The sequence below is a fragment of the Haemaphysalis longicornis genome, unplaced genomic scaffold (assembly GCF_048455015.1).
Source record: "Haemaphysalis longicornis isolate Haplotype H1 unplaced genomic scaffold, Haemaphysalis longicornis Haplotype H1 scaffold_13, whole genome shotgun sequence".
Classification (NCBI taxonomy): domain Eukaryota; kingdom Metazoa; phylum Arthropoda; class Arachnida; order Ixodida; family Ixodidae; genus Haemaphysalis; species Haemaphysalis longicornis.
The window spans coordinates 89769593-89791179 of NW_027526233.1; the positions used below are offsets into that span (position 1 = coordinate 89769593).

Sequence of the window (21587 nt, forward strand, 5' to 3'; positions counted from 1 at the left end):
AAACGTAGAGCTGCCTCTTTTCATTGCGCGTCGTAGACATCTTACTGTTTGTGAAACACTCCAACCAAATCCACTCTACCACTGAGGACACCGGACCGGTCACTTGGGCTCTTTGACGGCCATGTTTAAACCACACGCCAACACAACCACACGCCAACACAACGGACGTTATCAGTAAGGGTATGAAACCTCTAGCTGCGCGTGCCCAATTCCCCTCCCCCACCACCTCCCTCCAATCCCAACCCATTCACGCATACACCGGCGACTGGTCATTACCGGGTGTTTAAAAGTGACGGACACTGTCGAGCATGTCGCTCTGGTAGCCCGTTAAGGTGAAAAAGTGATACCCCACGTCGGCGTTGCAAGCGGGCCATTTGGGGAGGGATTTGCCGCTACTACCAGCTGGACCTTACGGCGGCAACGGCCCACCAAGTCCTTCAATTTGCGTTCTTTTCGCCGCCCGATAGCCTCATTGTTTCACAGTAAGCTTTGTTACTTTCCCGTGCTTTCGGCACCAAAATAATGAAACTTTGACAGCAGGCAGAGAGAGCGACACCACACCCTTGTGAGGAACAAACAATGACTTAATTTATTGCGATAGTGCTGCTGCCTACTCACATAGCTCGAGGTACATATGCAGTGTTGCCAAACGGCTAGACGAAAGAAGCCGAAGTTAGGGGTTTCTACAGCAAGCCAGGAAATATTGCTCACACAAGAGAAACGAAGCTTAAGGAGACAACACAAACAAACTAAACGTGATACATCAGGTCTCGGGTTTGACGTTTACAGCGACATCCATCAAAACGAGAGGTAACCGTTTTTAAGAGTACGCCCTTCTGTGCGGCATGATCGTTTCGGGAAAAATTATAGCTTTCTAAATGGCGTCTGTTCTTGGATTCGGTTCGTCTTGACAGGGTATCAGGGGCTTGTAGCAGTCCTCTAGACTTGAAACGCTTGTTTCGTAAACAGATAGAGTAATTTCTTTGTAATATAGGGACCGGAAATATAGGGACCTAGGTATGTAATATAGGGACCGCCTTGCGCGCATTACTCTACCACAGTGGTGTCATTCTTCACAGATTTTCTTCTTCACTCCCACATAACTGTAGACTTTTCTTGAAACGCCGATTACCACCAACAGAATGGATGAAAAAAAACTGCTTCTACGACCAGGTTTTCCAAGTTTGCATGCGTTTTTGTACTGTTACGCATAACTGTTACATGAAAAGTTACGTATATGTGTCCAATACACTACGTAATGACTCAAAGCATCTGGATATTCCTTCTATGTTGCAGACATTGTTGTCTAACAGGTTTCTACCCAACTGCTGCTTTAAACGTTTCACCACACATTTTTGGGCCAGCTGTTTTCTGGACCTTGATTTTGTTGTCTGGATGATGTCATTTTTTGTCATGAAAGCATCTCCCAACTCTTTTCAGAACGCCCAATGTCTGCTGAAACTCAAATTTGAATTGCTTTGTTCTTATCAGTTTAGAGAACCGCCCACCTGAAAATGGCGCACAGGTGCAATTTTCTGCTGACGTACATTCATGTACTGTGCTTTGATTAAAATGCTGTGTCATATTCAAAACGAGACATTAGGCCAACGGCATGTGGTGAATTTGCGAACCAGTACCTCGAAAAAATTACACGTGAGCTTACCTGAGCCATAAAGCTTGGCACTTTGCCCGTTCCAGCACTGTAATGCGTCGTCTAAGCTTTTCCCACACAGCTCCATTTGGATGTAGAGCACGGAGCTAATACCCTGAATGTTAGGGTTGAAGAAAAGAAAAAAAAATTACATAATTTACTTTATGGCTTCAGGAGCAGCTGCGATGTGCTTAGCACTTTACCAGTGCAGGGACGAAAGTTGGCCAAGCTGTATTTAGGGCACTGCAACACGTCACCATGCCAAGGAACCCAGACACATTTATTCATTCCCTTGAGTGCTCTGTTTTGATTAAACAAGGAACGCTGGAAAAAGGCTAAGTTGTTTTGTAAAATCCGGTAGCTGGCTTATCTTATTTCGCACTTACAAAATTCTTGGTTTGCAACATATTTCTATTGTATTCCCCGTTTCGTTAGAAACCGCATGCTTTGAAAATTATCTGGTGTTGTGTGCTCTGGCAAGAAGCTTTGATTACCTGCGATTCCGACACGTTTTCTTCGCTTCTTTCATCCCGTGTGGAATAACTCGCTGCATCTGTCGCAGACCAATCTTGGGTTGTTCTCACGCTAAGAAGGTAGGGACGGAAACAATGGTCATGAGAACACAAGGAAACAAAAGCGATCATTTTATATGCCGTTCAGAAACACCAAAAATTTTCAAAACATCACTAAAAATGCCGTGAGCGCCTGGTGAAACATTTTAATTAATACGACACAGTAGTAAAGTACCAGAATAAAGAACAAATTGATAGGATAGTGCATGATTGTAAAAATATTGAAGTGATTAACTACTAATTCTTGTAGAGTTACGGAGGGTAGATCCCAAGTGAATCTGCTTCCAAATGTATCTGCTGCCAAAAAAATCTGCTGCCAAATGTACGCAATGTAGCCTTTAAGTACTCGTTCAATGTGAACCGGAGTTCCACGACTACTTTTACAGTAGGGCATCGATTAGGAAGTAGTAATGAATAGTTTACCTGGCGACCTTCAGATTCAAAGCCGATCTAAAGGACACATTTCGGATATAGCTTCATACGCGCTTTATATTAGGAGCCCTTCTTAACTGTTGGTGGGTATTAAACTTCTGACACTCTATCAATGCCACAGATTTTGCCATTTTGCTATCGCACAAATTTTACTATCGCCAATTGCGACACAAGCGCATCCGAGGGTGTCACTCTTCAAAGCATCACCCACAACCTATTCCACCAGGTTTTCTCCTCTTTGAAGCCGTATTTTGCCAGAATTATACAAATTTCTTTTTTAAAGGGCAGTGCTTGCCTATACGATGTCACTGGTTACTTTGACGCTAGCAGCCATCAGCGGCCACCGAGTCCGCCGCGCAAAGGGGCCATGCAGACAAAGCACAACTTTGGTTCATTCGAAAGATTCCCTCATTAGAATCATACTGACACCACTTTTAACGTCAACATCCCTAATATGCTACATATTAGGGATGGCCATACGACTCACAAGCTTTTTCCTGCACTAGAACATATAACGTCATATGCAAAGCCGTTCGATTGGCTGAGGCCGCCAACAGCAAACGCATTTTCCGCAGCGCTGATAAGATTGTAGAATGTCAGGTTCGGAGACAATAATACATACAAAAAAACTGTAAACGAGACTGGTTTATACATATACCCAAAAACCCAAACTACACAGTGAGCTGAAAAACAACGGATAATGAATAAACAATGTGTAATTGCAAAAAAGCAGTAAAGGAAATGGTCGAGAGTTTGAACAACCGCGAAACAGTCAAAGCAGGGAAATGAAAAAAGTCTCAATGTGTGTTCGCTACTGGAACGGGGCTGTCCCACACGTCTGAGAAGCAGCGCCGTGGTGTTGCGGTGTTGCGAGGTCCAGGCGCCGTGTCGTGGCAGCAGCGGTAGAGTGCGCTCCGAGCTCCCGTCGCGTCGTAGCAAACGCACCTCTCTTGGGGTGGCGTGGTCCTCTACCGATGTCCGACGACCTGACGTGTTTGCGGAGCAGACATCCTGTAGGTTGCAGTTGTGGAGGACCTCTTGGGGCACAGCACCGGTCCGGTCGCCCGACCGCAGTGCTCCCCGGTCACGCTCCACCCTCCGACTTCATCGGTGTTCTTCCCGGGATCGCTTTACAAGACAGAAACTTTGGAAACGAGTCTATGTGTTTAATACTCGAAACTCACAAAACATACAGGGGAAAGAGACTGCAAACTAACAATTGGTAAACGCAGTGAAGAGGTATAGACAACTGTACTAGGAGTTCCAATAAAAGGGAAAAAGTTTAAGTCGAGTAGTGAAGGAAAATGACACACAGTACGTGGTTTTAACTTGGGGGTGAAGGCACGTCCAGTCCTTGGGTCACACGTCTGGTAGCTTGGAGGTCACGTCTCATAGCCCGCACGCTCGAGCTCCGTCACCGTCATGGGAAACGCAGCTTTCAGGAAGCGACGCTGTATTTACCGATGCCCGGCGAGACGACTTCCTTGCGGAGGAGATGTCCTGGAAGTTGCCCCAGTGAAGCACCTTTTGCGGCACAAGACGGGTCCGGTCGCCCGACTGCCGTGCATCGTGCTCACACTCCACCCTCCGACTCTCGCTGTTCTCTATCGGTGTTCTTCCAGGGATCGCTTCTCGGACACCGGCCGCTGTCGCTCGCTGCTTCCGATTGGCCGGCGGCCGGCGCAGTTCATGCTTGCTCTCGAGCGCTGGCCGCCATAGACGGGGCATTGACCTTGGCGCCGCGTGCCTTGCTGATCCCTTTTTGTCGTCGTCTTCTTTCGGCGTTTGGTTTTGTTCTTGCAATTTCTTCGCATGACAAGAATGACGTACTTTCGCTTACGCGTAATGCACATTCGTTTTATAGCAGTGAGAATGGTTTAATAAAAGAACGGAAGTCACGAGAGTACGTGTAAACATAGAAGCACCAGAGCGCAGTGGTGTTGGTGCGGCGCGCACTATGTTGGTTATAGCTGCACAGCATTGCGGCGCTTTGGGGTTGTCCAAGACGACACTGGCACATTGATGTACGTGACATTACCGCAGGACCGTATTTGTGGAACATAACCCATGTTTCACAAAACGATTACTACCTACGTTAACAAAAACAAGCCATGCGCGAATACGGTCAAAAACAAAGCAAAGGTGATTAGCGGTGCGGAGCAGTACGGTGGCGCCATCTACGAGGGCTGAAGGTAAACAAGGCTGTGCAGTCCGCTGCAGACTGAAATGCGCACTCGAAGTTTGCTTGACGACCGGTCCATGTGACATCATGGCAGATGTTACGAAACGCTATTTGGCGGGGAATCGAAATTTTAATATAAAATGAATAATTTCTCCGTGCAAAAAGCATCACCTCGTATCAGAAAAGCAAGGGGGGGGGGACTATATGGCCGCGAACCATGTGTGGGTTTGTTTATTTATTGTTTGTTAACTGCCCGGCCATGCTCGGCTCTCTTATCTGTCCCAAGCGAAGCGCGTCTTCCATTCTTTATTTTTATGGCGCACGGGATATCTCATTCAGATAGGCAGACTGTTTCGCCCTAACGTCACTATCCCAGAATAATCTTGTTTGATCTACAATGTTCTGGATGTAAATCGACGGTTCCAGAAGCACTCGCGCCGAAAGATTAAAGCCTTCAGAGCAGACACCGCGGCATTCGAATCGCCAGAGATGGCCTGCACACGTCACTTTGTGACTGCTGCTTCGCCGCCTGTGTATTCTTTGAGTTGTTAGGGGAGCACAAGCTCGCTCCAATAAACCTGTTTTCCTTGAAGACAACTGCGTCGTTATTGACATCGTGACATCTGGTGAAGATGCGGGGTACATGCACCCTAAGCTCTCGTCAAGCCGAGAAGCAAGCCCCACTCGTGTCAGCCGCCGACAGCAAGGTCTTCAGCCGGAGTGTGGACTGCTTCAGGATAAAGTGAAGAAAGAAGACGTAGTGACCACCACCATGATCAACGCAGGCACCATGACCAGCGCTACCAATCCTGCCCTCGTTCTTCAGCAATCCAGGGAGCCCCCATCATTCCATGGGTCACCTTCGGAGGGTCCTGAAGACTGGTTGGAGCAAGTAAAACGGGCCAGGCTGTTTAACCGATGGGACGACGCGGAAACACTGAGGCAAGTGTTTTTCTACCTTGAAGATTCAGCACGGATCTGGTTGGAGAACAATAAGCGCGCCCTAGTATCTTGGAATGTATTCAGAACGCAATTTTTAACGACGTTCACCACGGTTTTGCGAAAAGAGCGGGCCAAAGTGCTGCTGCAGACGCGGACACAACACCCTAACGAAGGCATTGTTGTGTTCGTCGAAGGAATGAAGAGACGTTTTAGGCGTGCTGACCATTGCATGGCGGAAGTTACGCTTCTTAATGCGCGGTGTGAAGGAAGAACTGTTTGCTGGACTTGTCTGCAATCTGCAATCTACTTGTCTGGACTTGTCTGTAGCCTCCCATTCTGTGTCGGCTTTGTGGCGCAGTGGGTAGAGCACCAAGTACATTGCGTTCCGCCCGCAGGGTCGAGGGATCGAAACCAGGCGCCGGATAGTATTTTAAATGCAGAACATTTCCTTAACTCACCATGTCACCCGCGTTGCCTTCCGTAGTCCGCACCGCACCCCTCCCTACTATATAAAAAAAATACTATCCGGAGCCCGGTTTCGATCCCTCGACCCTGCTGGCGGAACGCAATGTACATGGTGCTCTACCCACTGCAGCACAAAGCCATTTTTTTTCTTTAATACATGAAAAGTTTAGAGAGAAGTCAGCCAAGACAATTGACACACAATATAAACACTAACAGACAGCAAAGGGTAAGCACGTCAGTCTAACAAAGGTCGGCACCAATTCAAAACTCAGGCAAGCAAACGCACGCATCCAAAAGATGCAGCCACTCTGGTGGATCACTCTGCGCAACATAAACGCTCTGAACCAACGCCGCCTGTTCCCGAAAATTGACCTTGGTCGGCCTAGGGGGTTCAGCATGCCGATCAGTCATGCGGCACTTCCACAAGCTAAACAAACCTAGGAGCACAAAAACGTCATATGGCACCCGATTAACGTCCTCAAATGGCAAGAAGTGAATGGTGTATGCGGTGATGTCAATGTCTTTTTTTAGTGTCGGTTGCAGAACGTCCAAGAAAAACACCGCGTCACGGCACAGCAGAAAATAGTGGTCAATAGTTTCTGGTTGATTGCACAAAGCGCCACAAAGCCGACACAGGTTGGGACGCTACGAACGCGCCTTATATCGTTGACTCATTCAAATTACTGCTGACGAGCGCTCTCTCGTCAGCAGTTGTCACAAGTGCAACAACAGTAACGTAACGCCAACTACTTAACGTCGTGCGCCCCTGAAAATGCTCTGCATTTGATCGTGCCCCTCGCGAGGGGGATGTTTTACTGCGTCTTCTCTCTTTCGCGGGTCCCGTCGCGCCATCTGGCGGAGGCGCGGCACAATTTGTAGCACTTTCTTTGAAAAAGTGCCTCGAAAGCGCGGCAAATATGAAATAGGGATGACGCGCTTCGAGGCAATCCGCTGACGCGGCTGCTTTGTGTACAGACTCGCCGGCGCGAGCGTCCTGGGATTCTGGTGCCGACCGAACCCCATTTTGGTCTGGTCTTTCATGCCGCATTCCTTTGGTGCATGTGCGGTTATGATTTTCGGGGAGGGGATTGCTCTAGTCGTGGTCAAAAGTAGCACAGTGTGTGAGTCTTGGGACCTTTTGGTCGGCGCGTCGATCTCTTCAAACCCTTGTGCCAGGGTGTTCTAGGACGTTCTTAACTTCATTGCGGACTGGAATATATCCACAAATTGTTTACCTATCCTGCCTGCAGCGAACTGTCTAATGCCCTTTGAGAGTCTATAATGAGCTTACACTTCAGCTGTTGGGAAACCCAAGGGGAAGGCTCCAACGTCCGCTTCTTTGTTCCTGTAGGTAGTAGAGCCATGCAGTCACAAAGATTGCCAGATTGCCAGAATAGCCACCTACGACTATTTCTGCCTTCTGCTATCGAAAATCCCACAGTCGGTGTATACTTTGTTGTCATGACATTTCACTTTCCTTGAATTAGCTTGAACCTGTCACATCGCTTTCCTTGCGTAGGTTTGAATACATGTTTTTAGTAGAGGGTTTTTTTAGCAGAGCCGCTGGATCGGTGACATGACAATGATTGCGTGCACTCGATAATTCGCCATTTTCCATGCAATGTCCCTTCCCTATATCGTTTTCCGAGCCACGGCCTTGGTGCCAGGCAAGCGGTTTGTCTGGTTTCTGCAAATATGTTTTGGACAGAATTTGGGGACCTATTCAATGCCAACATCATCAACAGACCATTCAGTTCTACGGCAGGACTAAGGCCTTCACCCGCTCCTGTGCGGAGCTGCCAAAATGTATTTTTTGCTTCCGAATTTTCTTAGCTCTTCCCTCCATAGAGCTAAAGGTATTTCCCTTCTTTTAGACACATCTGTCTGTCCATTCTGTTATGCTGCTGGCCCACCGGCTGTCAGTTAGTGTCTCGCTAGAAATTGCGAGTTGGAGGGTTGCCTTATGTGCTGTCCTGGTGGTGTTCACCTTATCTTCTTCGCTGTAGGTAAGTTAGAATGGTACGGTACGCACAGTAAAATCCCCCTTGTGATCAAGGGCTTCATGAGTCTTATCGTTTCATCTTACACCAAAGCTGACTTAAGTGCGCTGAGGAATTTGTTTTGTGGCGCGTCTAAAAAACCTTCAGTGTGCACGGCAATTTGAATCGCAAGGCATTGGAAAATGAACTTGCCAGTGTGTGTCGCCTGGGGTTTTACTGGTCGTATGATTACGATGGCGACCACGCGGTTATAGAACACGCAAGAGGTATACTTCATACTTGTCAACATTGCTTGGCAAGAAGAAAATATGCCCATTCTAAGCAAAGCAGGAATACACTACAGATGCTAGAACTGCTGTTTTAAATTAAAATAGAAGTGGACGTAATTGTCCGGCTATCAAACAAAAAGAAAGCGCACTGAAAACAATGTTTTAGCTAAACATAAATAAATAAACAAATAAAGCTTCTGCTCAAGCCTAGTTGGAGATCGCGGCTCGAGGGCCAAGCAAAACACTTGCAAGACCTTCTAACAGATGACGCGCAAGCATCGCGTACGCCAGAAAATTGAATGTTAATCTATTCCATTGCCTTTACCCTGGAAGGACTGAGACAGGAGAGGAAGAGCGTGAGATTTGGGCTGTCGAGGGAGGAGAAGCAGTAACTTGGCAGAGGCTGCAGATGACTAGGGGTAATATATACCGAATTAGTACTGGTTGTGAGAAGAACACAGAAAATGAACTGGTAAATCAGGAAGGTGGTTGAGTGTTTTCTCAGAAAGGCCTCATGACTTAATCTTAGCAAACGCCCGCCATATTCACATTCACGCAAAGGCTACTGTATCACAGCTGAAGAAACACTGACCAAGGAGCTAAACCATAATTGCATGATTTCCGTGCCAGGGTAAACGTTAGGCGACTAAATGACACAGGAAATTTTTAACACTCCAAGAGCAGCAGAGATTTAGTAAAGGGCTAAACGAGCTATGCTCACCACCATGGCATTATTCAGGAAATAAAACAACGCATGAAATACACTAAGCGCATTTAAATATACTATATATATTGTCACGTCGGCAAAGGCAACTAAGCTGTCTTGAAGGAAATACAAGTTTATTGGAGCGAAGTTGTGGTCCCCTAAAACCTCAGAGAATACACAGGCGGCGAAACAGCAGTCAACAGAAGGACATGCGCAAACTGGTGTCGGCGAGTCGAATACCGTGGCGTCTTCTCTGCAGGCTTTTATCTTTAGGTGCGAGTGTTTCTGGAGCCGTCGATTTACATCCAGAACATTGTAGATCAAAGAAGATTATTCTAGGTTAGTGACGTTATGGCGAAACGCTCTGCTTGTCAGACTGGGATAACTCGTGCGGCATAAAAATAAAAAATGGAAAACGCGCTTCGCTTGGGACGCAGATAACACAGCCGGGCACGGCCGGGCAGTAAAAACAAAACACAAAAACACAAAGCCAATGCATGGTTCGCGGCAATATTCCAAAAACGAGTCTGATTCAGCAGGTACCCCAAAAGTAGGAGCATTGATAAACAGCACAACAGAGCATACTTGCACTGGCTATTGCCAAAACATACACACGGAATGCATAGCCACGCTTTTTTTTATAAAGTGTAGGGGGAGGGGTGCGGACAACGACGGTGCGGACTGCGACTACGGACGTCGACGTGGGTGACATCGTGATTTACTGCAATGCTCTGCACTTAAAATTGTTCCCAAAGACATCCAGTACGGCGCCCCTAACAGCACAGGCGTGCGTTTAGGGCAGGGGTCGAGAAACTGCGGCCCGGGGGCGGCATGCCGCTCATAAGGCAGTATTACCCGGCCCGCAGGACGTCGTCAGCATCTGCACGTATCCCTCCTCTGTCACTTTTTATTCGATGGTTGACACCCCAGCCTTGTCCCCAACTGGGGTTGGACGGTAGACAAGAGCCGAGCATTGATCGCTTCCACTTGGCATTGTCCCCCTTGAGCACATTTAGCCAGATTTTTGCAAATATTGTCAACTATTGTTGTCAATTCGGTGAATGTTTCTTTGTCTGCAAACCCCTCTTCACCCCTGCATCAGCCAAGTTGCAGTCCGGCTCTCCGCAGTGTCGCCTTCATGCAACTGGGCTCTCGACCTCAAAAGTTTGCCGACCCCTGATTTAGGGCATTGAAACGGAAAAAAAAACATTTGTGTGACAGCGCATTGTTTCCAGCCTATTCTAAATATAAACCTCAAACAAGTTTATTGTTCTTTAGAGAAATATGTTTGTTCTTTCACTCGGGTTACCTTGTTCGCTCCTAGGTAATGGCGTTCACTACTCGATCAGGAATGTTCGGCGGAATGGTACACAAGAAATGGTTCGGTTTTAGCATGTCTAAACGTAGTCACGACGAGGAAATGCAATGACTACAAACGCAGTGTTTTAGAGCAGTTTGCCTTTGCTTCAGATTTTCACCCGGCCATCTGATTACATAAACTGAATGATTGAATTCATCGTTTCACTTGTACTCGAGGGCACGCACAGGCAGACCAGGCGGTGTCTCATTGACGGCGATAATGAGGAACCAAATGCCGCCGAACCAGCCATTAAACCATCCTTTAGCGATGTGGTTAACTTAAGCTTAAGCACAACCACAGACGGCCCAACCTGCACTGAGCAATCAAGCTCGCGAGAAGCAGCTGTTTCACTGTAGCCTTCTGGCCGAGTGATCTCGGGCGTCCGTTAGGACTGGGGGAGGTGGCTCGTTTGTGACTTACTGCAGGGCACCCACCGGTAAAATGGGCTAAATTGTCCCCCAGCCGATTGCATAAGTTAGAGCTTGTCAATTATGCGCCATCGTGCAATTGCAAGGCGTGAAAGCGTTGGTTCATTTTTATGATTTTTATTGCTACTCTGTTTTTTTATTGAATGCTTTTTTATTTTTTCGTCGTCTTGTGTATAACAGGCATTGATGCATTCGTTAGTTCAAAAGTATATTTTATTTTTCAAATTTTCTTTATTTTTTAATCGAGCTTTAGCCAGTCATCTTTGTTTTCACATTATTCCGATCGATGTGCTAACTTCGCCAACCACGCGTTTTTTCAAATGCATGGCTTTACACCGTTGCGGCTGCGGAGTAGTAGGTAAGGAATGCCGGAATTAAAAAAAATAGTTGATTGTGTGATTGCTGTTATCGTACTGTAGAATTTGTAGTATCACCTTTGTTGTACCGTTGAGATCCTTATTATCATCATCGGTGCTCGTCTTCAAGTCGGCGGCTCTCGTTAGAGCTGCTCCATCTTTCTCACATACCCACTTTTCCTTGGTGTCTTCCATTAATTTACACACGGGAAGAACATTTATACGAGTAACCAAAGGTCTCAAGAGAGAGAGAGGGAGAGCTGTTTTTGTTGATGAAAGCAGGGAGGTTTGCCGGCATGTTCCCGCCTACATGCTACTCTGCGGGGAAGGGGAGAATGGAGTAAAGGCCCTAAAAGAAGTAGGACAGAAGAAAGGAAAACAAAAAGAGATTTAAAGAAAAAGTGAACACGAAGCTTTTCGTGGTGACGTAAAAGTCCGCACGATCTCACAGGTAAAGTTCTGAATTGTCTCTGCGACGCCGATTCCGTGTAAATAGTCAAAAAAAGCAATCAACACTTTTCTCTGGGACGATGGAGAGGGCCAGGATCCAAGGAGACCTTTCAAAGTTATAGATGCGTTGTTGAGGCACTCAACCCTTTCTGCGAGGCGATTTCTTTCTTGGATGTATGCCGGAGACTCTAGAAGGACGTGCTTTACTGTTTCGGGCAATCTACAATTATCGCAATAGGGATTTGCAGTTAGGCCGAGGCGATGGCGGAAAGAGTTCGTGAGCACTGCGTTGAGACGCATCCGGTGGCAAAGAGTTTCAAGCTTACGTGGAATTCGCTCTGGTAGCCTCATTCTGAGACCAGGGTCCATATGGTGCCGGAAAGGGTGCCGAGTTTCAGAACAAGACCACAGGCAGTTTCGCTCCTCTAAGGGAAGCTTCTTCGCTAGCGCTGCGGCCTCGTGTTTTGTGAAAAAAATCTCTTACATTTTGCAGCTGTAGGCCTCTGCGAGCTGCCTCATCCGCTTTCTCGTTACCGAGAATGTCGCAATGTGGAGGCATCCATTGTAGGGTCACTCGGTGATCGGCGACGTAGGCGAGATGGTGCAGGTACGTGACGTAACGGAATACATGCTCGTGAAGGCTGAAGCAGCTGGCACACTGTAAGGTTTGCAACGCTGAGTCCGTGAATATAGCCCAAACTGCTGGTGGCTGACGAAGAATGTGGCGCAGGGCTTGTTTAAGTGCATGGAGCTCGGCAGACGTGGATGAGGTTGTTCGTTCCAGGCGGTAGGACAAGGCTTTGCCAGTCGACGAAATGAAGACGCCATAAGAACTACCACTCGCCGTGTCGAGCAAATCCAGGTAAAAGCTCCCAACCGACGTGAACCTCCGGCAAACGCTTAGGTTGTGTTTATGCCGGTGACGTCCTCATCGAATGACCCACCGCCTCAAAGTTCACTACCTCTGAACAAGTCCTATGCAAAAGCAGCCCAAGAAAGGACACAACCCAAAACTTCTCAGAAAACGCCAGGCGCTCTAAAAAGATCAACCCTGTCACCGCAGCGACGTCCCCATAAAGAACATGGCAAGACGGCACACCAGTCTACCCAAGAAGATGTTGTGAGTTTTGTCATTTCTATGCTATTTGTGGCTGTCAAGGCCCTGCTTCGATCTAACCCCTCCTCTAAAAGTTTTCCTGAGGTCGAAGTGGTCTTGGCTCTGGAGCCCCTTGTCTCGTCCTCTTTCGAAACTCCGCAGCGTGTTATTGAGATACAGCAAGGAAGTCTAAATTGGCGACCACCTCTCCAACAGTGTCTTTATATGGCAACCTGAAGACCGGCACAATATTTCAATGGAATGTCCGCGGCTTGCGCTCAAAACTTGCAGATTTTTGTCAAGTCATAGAGACATATCAATTCCCGTTTATTGTAATCTCAGAGTCCCGCGTTGGCCATCAATTGTGTCTCAAAATTACTATTTTCTGCATTCGCACCGCTTGACTGGCGTAAGCCGCCTGCTCATAGGTTTTCGCAAAGGTATACAGGTTGCAGCGGTTCCCGCGCCACCTCATGAGAGTGAGGGATATGTGTGTGCCAATACCGTTATTGGTACTCAGCGGTTTACGTTAATTGCCGCCTTCCTGGAATCAGGTGCAGCCATTGATGTTTGCAGGTTTGAAAACGTTATCGCTAGTACATCCCCACCCCATATATTCTGTGGAGACTTCAACGCTCACAATAAAATATGGGGAAGTGCACGAACAAATTCTCGTGGAGAAATTTGTTCGTGCACAAATTTGGAGAACAAATTCTCGTGGAGAATAAAAAGGGTTATTAAACCCCTGAATGACGGCAGCATTACTTATTTAAAGAATCCCACACTCAGCAGCTGCATCTTTCTTTTGTTTGCCTCCAACGGCTTCATCTAAACGTTTACTTGGTGTACTGCCCTGGAGACAAGAGGCAGCGATCACTTCCCAATTTTAATGTCTTACCAAGACGTAGCTGTGTCTGGACGTGAAATAAAATTCAGGTGCACAGACTGGGAAGTTTGCAAAAACCGCGTCGACTAGGAGATCACCGCCGCAACTTCCGACAAAGACCTAATACCAACTAGGGCTAGTTGTCTGAAAGAGTCCTCGAGCGTCGTGAGGAGGCGCTTAGATGTCAAAAAAGAGGAAGAATACGAAAGGCTGCGTGCTATCCGTAGCAGCGCTGAGCGGAAGGCTCGCCGTACAAAAGAATTAGAGGATCTGATGCAGGCTCGCAAAGCTCAAAGACTTGTGAGACGCTACTTGGAAAAGTTAAGTCGACAACGGTGGCGCGATTTCTGCACTAAATTAGATGTGCACCAGCCTCTCTCCCGGATATGGCGGGTCATAAAGGGCATGCGGAACGACAGCCAGCAGCTACATCCATTCAGGGCGCTGTCATTACACGAGGGAATTTCACAGAAAGAAGCGGCTGAAGGGTATTGTAGGCCCCTGTCTACGATTTCTACGCCTCAAGTGCCCCTCAGCGTGTTCCTGACGAAGCGCCACCAACCCCTCTGCCCACCTTGGACCTTCCATTTTCGATAGGTGAGTTGACCGCAGCCATCTCAAATGTGAAGAAACGGTCTTCTCCAGGTTACGACGAAATAACATATGAAGCAATTTCCCACCTCTCTCATCACTCGCGCATACGCCTTCTGTAGTATTACAACTCAACCTGGCTGCGTGGTACTGTACCCACAGAATGGAAAACAGCCAAAATTATAGGTATCCTAAAACCCGGAAAACAACCAACTCAGTACGAATCTTTTCGTCCCATAGCCCTACTAAGCTGTACAGAAAAAATTATAGAAAAAAGTATCTTTAAAAGAATGAACTGGTACATCGAAAGCAAGAAGTTTTATCCGCCTGAGATGAATGGCTTCCGTCAAAACCGGTCTGCCATCGATAGCATCCTTGCTCTTGTGGCGTCACTAGAAGAAGAATTAGACTGCGGGCACATACCAGCTGTGGTCTTCTTAGACAGAAAGGCGGCATTTGATTCGGTTTTCTATACAGCCTTTCTTGAGTACCTTGCTAGTCTTGGTTTTGGTGGGAGGTTGTATGCATGGATATCAAGCTACCTAGAACGACGACAACTTTTTTATGAGTACACCGTAAGGCCCTACTTTGTGTCACGTTATCGAGAAAGGAGTACCTCAAGGAGCAGTTTTGAGCCCTCTGCTGTTCAGTATTGCGCTAATCAAGTCTAAAGCGTGCCCTGCCTCCTGGCCAAAAATTAACAATTTACGCCGACGACATTTGCATTTGGAGTGCAGTAAAAGTCTCAAGCCCGCAACGATTTGCATAGCGTACTTGAAATCATAGTTAAATTTGTTAAAATTGGTGAAACAGACATTTCATGCTTCTCTAAGTGCGTTGGAAAATTGAAGCTCGCATAATTATGTGTGCTTGGAAAGGGTATGTTTATATCTTAAAAGTTCTTTTCCAAGATTAACATGGCAATGGCTCTTACAATAAAAGCCTTCTGAGCACTCTACCCCGTTAACAGCCAAAACGAAGACCATGAACAATGCGGGAATGATGAGTGAGACACATAAATAACGAGAGTGTTGTATAACGATCAGCCTGTTATACCAAATTACATATAGAAATGGAATATAAGGGCTCGTTGGCCAGGAAAAGAATTGCGAAGGGGTCTTTATTGAAGAGCTTTTAAATTAAAATAGGAAAACTTAGAAAGCGGAATACTAAAGAACAAGTTATCCGTGCTTGAAACACATATTTCAACGTATATGTGTAGGTTTATTACGGAACAATTATTTGACGTTAAAATACAATGGAACGCGTACAGTAATCTGGTGGAATAATTTGGAGTAAAATAGGAGTCTTTGTTGTACTGCCGACTTTTTTTCTAATAAATGTTCGCAAAAAAGCAACCATAGCAAACTAATTTATATGAAATATTGGCTTAATATGTGACCTTCAAGCCGCCAAAATACTATATTATGAGCGATACTACCACATTTCTCTCGTTCTATGGCCTACGCCATACTGCCAGAATCCCTCCCAATACAGTACCATCATCCATAGATGTTTGGATTCAGGCTTGTCAAAGAAACGTTGCTCTCAAAAATTATAACATTGCGTAAACATTTTTATTCTGAGCATTTTTTGTTACTCCAGCGCTAGAAAAAACAGCCGGTTCGACTAATACTAATGCTCTCATTTAAGCTCCGAATCATATTCGCAAGCGGGTTCTCAAGGCTAAGTAACCGTACTGGTAAAATGCGGGAACAGTTGCTGTTAAACCGTATTATATTTTTCATAAATTCTCTTTGCTTGTGGTGCTTCAGAATGGTCATGCCAGGAATTTTAACGCGTTACAATGACTTCAACAAATTGGCGTGGCATGATTCTTTGATCTTTACATGCATGACACTTACACGCATTATCACGGAGTGTGCAGTAAAGGCGGAAGCACGGTGGCAATACAGGATACTCGTAAACTTTCAAAGGAGACGAAAGATTTAATTAGGAACCGCCAAAGCATAAAAATCTCCACCCCAGCTGACAGGATAGAACATGCGGAGCTTTTGAAGTTAATAAGCATAAGACAGCTGACATATGGCAGTTTATTATGTAGAGGATTCAGCATGCTGTAAAGAACGGAGGTAGCCTCAAAGCAGTAAAGAGGCGTCTAGATATGGGGAAAAACAAGATGGATGCTCTCAAAAGACAAGCAAGGCAGTGTAATCCGAAATAGGGGTAACATAATCATAATATCCGAGGAGTTCTATAGAGATATGTACTGTAGCCTGGACATCCAGGGTATTACCGAACGAGAAAGTAGTTCAGAGGAGATAGATATCCCACCAGGAACAACAGTAGTAAAGAAGGCTTCGAAAGAAATGCAAGGCGGCAAAGCACCTGGTGAAGATCAGATAACAGCAGACCTCTTAAAGGATGGCGGGCAAATTGTACTAGTAAAACTGGAAAACCTATACACGCAATGCTAAATGACCGCGAGTGTACCAAAATTTTGGAAGAAAGCGAACACCATCCCAGTCCATAAGAAAGGCGACATGAAGGACTTGAAAAATTACAGGCCGATGAGCTTACTGTTAGTAGTCCACAACGTACTTACCGAGGTAATCGCTAGCAGAGTTTATTCCACGCTAGATTTCAGTCAATTTAAAGAACAGGCAGGGTTTCTTAAAGCCTGTTCAACACTGTACCTTATTAACACCATCAATCACGTGATAGAGTAGTGCGCGGAGTATACTCAACGCCTCTATATAGCCTGCATAGATTATGAGAAAGCATTTGACTCGGTCAAAACCTCAGCAGTATACATGCATTAAGAATCCAAGGTGCACACGAGCATTAAGTAAGAATACTAGAGGGTACCTACAATGAGTCCAAAGCTACCATTGTACAGCATAAGGAGAGCAGACAAACACCTGTAAGGAAAGCCATCAGACGAGGAGACAGAATCTCTCCTACGTTATTCACAGCATGTTTACAAGAAGTATTCGGAACATTGGATTGGGAAAAGGTGGGAGTACGGGTTAATGGAGATTACTTAAGTAACCTCCAAATTGCTGATGACGTTGCCTTGCCCAGTAACTCGGGAAACAATTGCAAAGCATGCCTACAGCACTGAACAAGCAGAGCAGAACCGTGGGCCTGAAAATTGAAATGCAGAAACCAAAGGAATGATCAATAAGCTCGGGAGAGCACAGCGGCTTGAGATAGGTGGCGAGGCAGTGTAATTGGTAAGTGACTATATCTACTTTGGCCAAGTTGTGACACCCGAACCCAGCCATGAGGCAGAGATAATTATGAGAATAAGAATGGGGTGGAGTGCATCAGACAGGCATTCTCACATAATGAAAGGCAGCCTACCATTGTCGCTGAAGAAGAAAGTGGATGACAGCTGCATCTAACCGGTACTCACCTATGGGGCAGAAACTTGGAGGCTCCCTAAGAGGGTTCGACGTAAATTGCGGACACTCACAGAGCAATAGCACGGAATTAAGAAGAAATGGATGTGGGCAGAGCATTTAATGCGAAGGCAAGATAACCGCTGGTCATTAGGTGATAACAGTGCCTTCCTAGAGAAGGCAATCGGGGCAGGGGGCGGCAGAAAGTTACTGGGCTGATGAGATCAAGAAGTTTGCGGGGATAAATTGTTCGCAGTTAGCACAGGACCGGGATAATTGGAGAAAAATGGAAGAGACCCTTGCCTCGTAGTGGGCGTAGAAAGGCTGGTGGTGATGATGATGATGATTCTTTGATAAAATTTGAAATATATGATAAGCTATCGCAACCAAAATAAAATTCGTAGATTAGGTATCCGTCACCGTAAACACTTAAAAAAAACCGATATTTTAACTTTGCCAACTTATCGCGAACAATAAAACAGCAGCATATAACGCACAAGTCGGGAGAATAAAAATTTAGCAGACGATGAAAACAGAACGCAATACAAGAGTGATAAAGCCAACCTGCTGACGTTGGAGGAGCCCGAGGTGCTTGCCAACGATGACGTTAGCGATTCGTTGCAGGCTTGCTTGCAGGCTGCCATGTTAGGGGGCGAAAGTCTGGACAGGGGCTTCACTTCTTGCAGCACCTTGAAAAGCCATGACAGGGAGCACATGAGGGAAGAAGAAAGAGCGCAGATACCTCAAGGGATTGGGTTCCGACAAAATGAATTTAAACCTAAAACACGAAATTCTATCAGTGCAATGGGCAGATTGCGAGGAATACCTGAATATAAACAGGCAATTTTTGAAAACGAATAGCATAAACAATCACAACGAAGACTATTAAACGAGGACCCCTGTAGGTGTGGTTTGAGGACGACCTTCGGACTTCTTAACTTTTCCGCACGTGTGTACGGTGCTGCCAGTAATATCATAGAAATGCTGTACGTTTTTAAAAGGTACGTTATGTTGTGTACAGTCAGCGAAACTCCAGTGGGAACACACAACGATCGCCATATTTCTTCTTCTGCGTTGTTTTCTGCAAAAAATTGTCGTCACAGAATTTCAGATGAAATACAAAAAGGCTGATTCATCTTTGCTAAATACATCAAAAGGAGGCTACCTGGACGTTACAGTGGTTATTTCGGACCATATTTTAATGTAGCCTGTTTCATTGAATCTACGGAACACTCAAATGCCGACTTGTAGTCCTGGTATATCAAGCAATGCAACTCCCTTGAAATACAATAAAAACCCTTTTAATGTGCGCAAAAAGTGCGTCACGTAAGACATCCTATTACAGGCGTAACTTAACCCCACTTTCTGCTATCTTAATACCACTGCTAAATGGCCATCAGAAAGAAGCCTGGATTATTATAACACGACTTGCTGTGCACCCTGGTGTAATCACGGCTAGTACCACTTGCTATACACACTACTGATTTAATGCCCTTCTGGCAACCAGCAAACATGCAGCCTTATTGTACAAAAGATGGTCTACATCACGACTTTCCGTTTCAACTGTACGAATGATCTGCAGAAATCAGATATTACGCCCCCCTAAAAAACGGCAAAGAACGACATGCTTGCGTCCAAATCAAGCCATTACCACAGATGTAATAAGTTCGCAACCGCGTAATACTTGATGAAAAAACAGGGGCAAGGACGTCACAAATTTCACGTTTGGTTTCGCAAACGCTCAGAGCTGAAGTTCACAGATCCATATTTACGTGCGGCATCAATTCAATTATCACGAACAATGAACACTTTTCCCGTGTTGCATATGCTCCACAGTACGGTTTTGCATTTTGTAGACAAGTTTTCAGCTACAGACTCGATGGATCCCTCCACCAACCAAGCGTATTTAAATATAATTCATTTTATGATCCTGTTTGCATCACGCGTGAAACGTGCTGCAAGCCGAAAATCCCAGACAATTGAATACACTCCTCTATCTTACTTTTTGCATCCCTTAATGGCTGTCTGTAGTATCAAGTTACCTATGAAGTATGTAGGAATTGTTCTGCTGAGGCCGTTGGGCCCGCACCATAATAGGCGCCCACTCTGAACTGGTATGGTCTGTCCTGAATAAAGCAGGAGAGTATAAAGGGAGGATGCTGCAACGAAACGAACACATCATGTGGCGTCAACCGCCTACCACATATACTTGTTAGTGAAAACATTCGTACAGCAGCGACCTCCGGGAACTATTATGTCCTTGTGTCTCTCTGGGCAGTATAGGATTCTTGTTGCGCACAATACCTCGTGAACGTTTCGTCGCGGAATTCATGCTCGATACCAGCGCATCCACCAGCAAGGCCCAGAACGAATACCCAGAGTTCACCTGTCAAGAACCGTAACAGCACTCCCACAACGACGGTCCATCCTCAGATAGAGTGCATGTGGTCTTAGTGGCCACTGCGAGGTCGCTTCTATGATGAAGCGCTTCTTTCATACACCAGCACGTTGCGCAGTTTTTCTTTGTGTCTATATATTCCCTGTCGGTGATATTGCTCAGAATCATTAATCCTGTCATAGAGTAGTCGGCTGTGGTTCATAAACGTTCAGTTCCATTCCTATCACACGACTTCTTGAGAGATCTGAAGCCGTAGCTTCGTGCACAATGAACAGTTTTATGGAGGTTTCACTGAAGATGATAGTCGTTCTTGGGTTACTTAAACGCGATCATTTTGGTCCGTCGGTATTTCTGTCACTTTTATGATTCAGTTTTCCGACCAAGAGTTTAAACAATTGCCAAAAAGATCTTTATAGGCAGAGGCGTTCCAATCTACTTTACAGCTAGAGTAAGTCATGCATGTCAACATTATTTAGCAACAACAAAACGTCAGGCATATTTAAGGCAAAATACAAGTACATCACAGAGAGTACCAGAATTGGTGTTAAGAATGCATGTTGGGTTGGATTTTACGATAGAAAGTGGAATAAGAAACGCGTAAAAATGGCGCAAGAAGCTCGAGCTCATAGAAGCAAGCACTGAAAGGAGAGAGCTTCCGATCGTACGCTTCGGGAAGAACAATAATGACAAGGTAAAGAAAAATACCTGTGTTCTCGAAACTGATTCCGCATGTGCGCTCCTGAGTAGAAAACTTCAATCGTATTCAACAAACCCCCATTGATATCATCAGTAGAAGACCGACAGTGGCGGAGAAGGGCGCGAAGGGTGGGAGAGGAGAGCAAAGACTAGTTTACGCTGCAGGGGAAGCAGACGGTTATCATCTTTGGACGACACTTGCAGTGTACCAAGTATATAGTGGTCAACTGTTTTCATCATGTAGTTACCCCTGAAGCCGAGCATCTATTATATTGCACTGTTTTAGGTGACTAAAGTAACCTCCGTCTGACTGGGATGACTGGAGCCAATTATAGACAAATGGAAGTAGGACAACAGTGCCTTAAAAAAAGAGATTGGAAATTTGCAGAGGGCTATATGGCTTCTGAGATCTTCAGCACAGGTCTTGTAGACAAATCCCCATTATTATTAACATTCCGATATCGCCTACTCCACATAACAAGCCCGTGCAATACTTTTCATCGCTATTCTCCGACTATACTGACATCCATTCTTCTCTTTGAATTTCAGACAAGAAAAGATTGGACTTACGGAAAAGAGGAAACGTATTGTTGACCTAAAGTACGTCATGGCCGATGAGAACACGCGACCATGACAATGAAGCAGCACGCATACCTTACGCATGCTAATCGTGCCTAATTTTAGAGACAAAATTACAATTGAGAGAGGGCTCCTTTTGTTTAAAAACGCCGGCGGGCTGGTT

General features: G+C 45.8%; 1 protein-coding gene across 3 annotated transcripts in view; it reads right to left on the reverse strand.

Annotated features, from left to right (window-relative positions):
* The window catches only part of LOC144164386 (eukaryotic translation initiation factor 2-alpha kinase 1-like), a 357352-nt gene that overhangs the window by 68792 nt on the left and 266973 nt on the right, over positions 1-21587 (reverse strand). For all 3 annotated transcript variants that reach the window (XM_077694911.1, XM_077694912.1, XM_077694910.1), the window contains 3 exons: positions 18316-18440; positions 2146-2236; positions 1664-1766 (listed from right to left, as the gene is read on the reverse strand). In XM_077694911.1, coding sequence (XP_077551037.1) covers positions 1664-1766; positions 2146-2236; positions 18316-18440 — 319 coding nt within the window. The remainder of the gene's footprint in view (positions 1-1663; positions 1767-2145; positions 2237-18315; positions 18441-21587) is intronic.